At 37.1% G+C, this 1,042-nt stretch overlaps 1 protein-coding gene across 1 annotated transcript in view; it reads left to right on the forward strand.

Annotated features, from left to right (window-relative positions):
• The window catches only part of LOC103466811 (protein FAM3C-like), an 8,788-nt gene extending 7,815 nt beyond the window's left edge, over positions 1 to 973 (forward strand). The window contains exon 10 of the mRNA XM_008412672.2: positions 956 to 973. Coding sequence (XP_008410894.2) covers positions 956 to 973 — 18 coding nt within the window. The remainder of the gene's footprint in view (positions 1 to 955) is intronic.
• Positions 974 to 1,042: the final 69 nt, after the last annotated feature.

Consider the following 1,042-nt stretch of genomic DNA (forward strand, 5'->3'; position numbering starts at 1 on the left):
GTGAAAAATGCAATGCAGAGTACAAGTGTCATGAATTGGGGTACGGTGAGGAACACGTCATAGGAMAAGGTTGAGAGATGGATGAAAAAACATCTATAATAGATCCAAAACACAGGCAACACAGTTGAGCAGACGGTAAAGCTCACACTGGTAGAACTGGCTAACAAGGAACATGATAAATGGACTGACTGGAACTACAACTTAAAGAACCTGACAAGGAACAAAGAAAACATGCGAGTTTAAATAAAGAGGGAGGATAATCAGGGAATGAGACACCTGGGAACAATCAAGGGGAGGAGAGGACAACATGGAGACTCACTAGAGAAATAAACAACAAAAAACTAAAATCCCAACAAAAAGTACATCAGAACAAATTGAGTGCAGTTTCATTTGCAAGGTGCTCTGCTTACAGGCAGATTGCAATAATTACAAATCTGTTTACAGATAAGTAATTATAATCCATAAGAGGAAAATAGTTTGAAGTAGATCAAGACTGAATTAAAAGTTTCAAGTGTCATAACATTCAGAAATTGAAATCAACTGTTAACAGCAGCAACGCAATTTACTTTGAGGGATTTAACTTTAGGGACCCATGTCTTCCCATACCCATTAGTAGTACTTTGAATGGGCCACATTGCTGAAAGTCACAACTACTGYATMATTTTGTTTCTGAACYCAGAAATAATGCTAATGTGAACAGAAACTAAAGAAAGGTTTTGGATTTCATTAATTGWGAGAATGTTTTCTGCAATTTAAATTGAGTGTCCTCATATGTGGACATAATTTCTCAACTACATCATGTAAAACAAATTTTACATTTGGGCTGATTGGGATCCAATGACTGYAAAAATCAAAGGATTTAATACTACAAGAGCTCAGSTCTTAGGAGRTTAAGGCTGTTTAGCAGACCTTTAAGCTGAAGATTTYCTGAAATTAACATYSWTTCCTTTTGCAGTTGGGAGTGGAGCTGTAAGATTGAAGACAGAATACCAGTTGGCGTGCATGTTTGTGGGTGTGTGAGGCTATTCCTCATAGAAGACTG

Source organism: Poecilia reticulata, linkage group LG6, assembly GCF_000633615.1.
Source record: "Poecilia reticulata strain Guanapo linkage group LG6, Guppy_female_1.0+MT, whole genome shotgun sequence".
Classification (NCBI taxonomy): domain Eukaryota; kingdom Metazoa; phylum Chordata; class Actinopteri; order Cyprinodontiformes; family Poeciliidae; genus Poecilia; species Poecilia reticulata.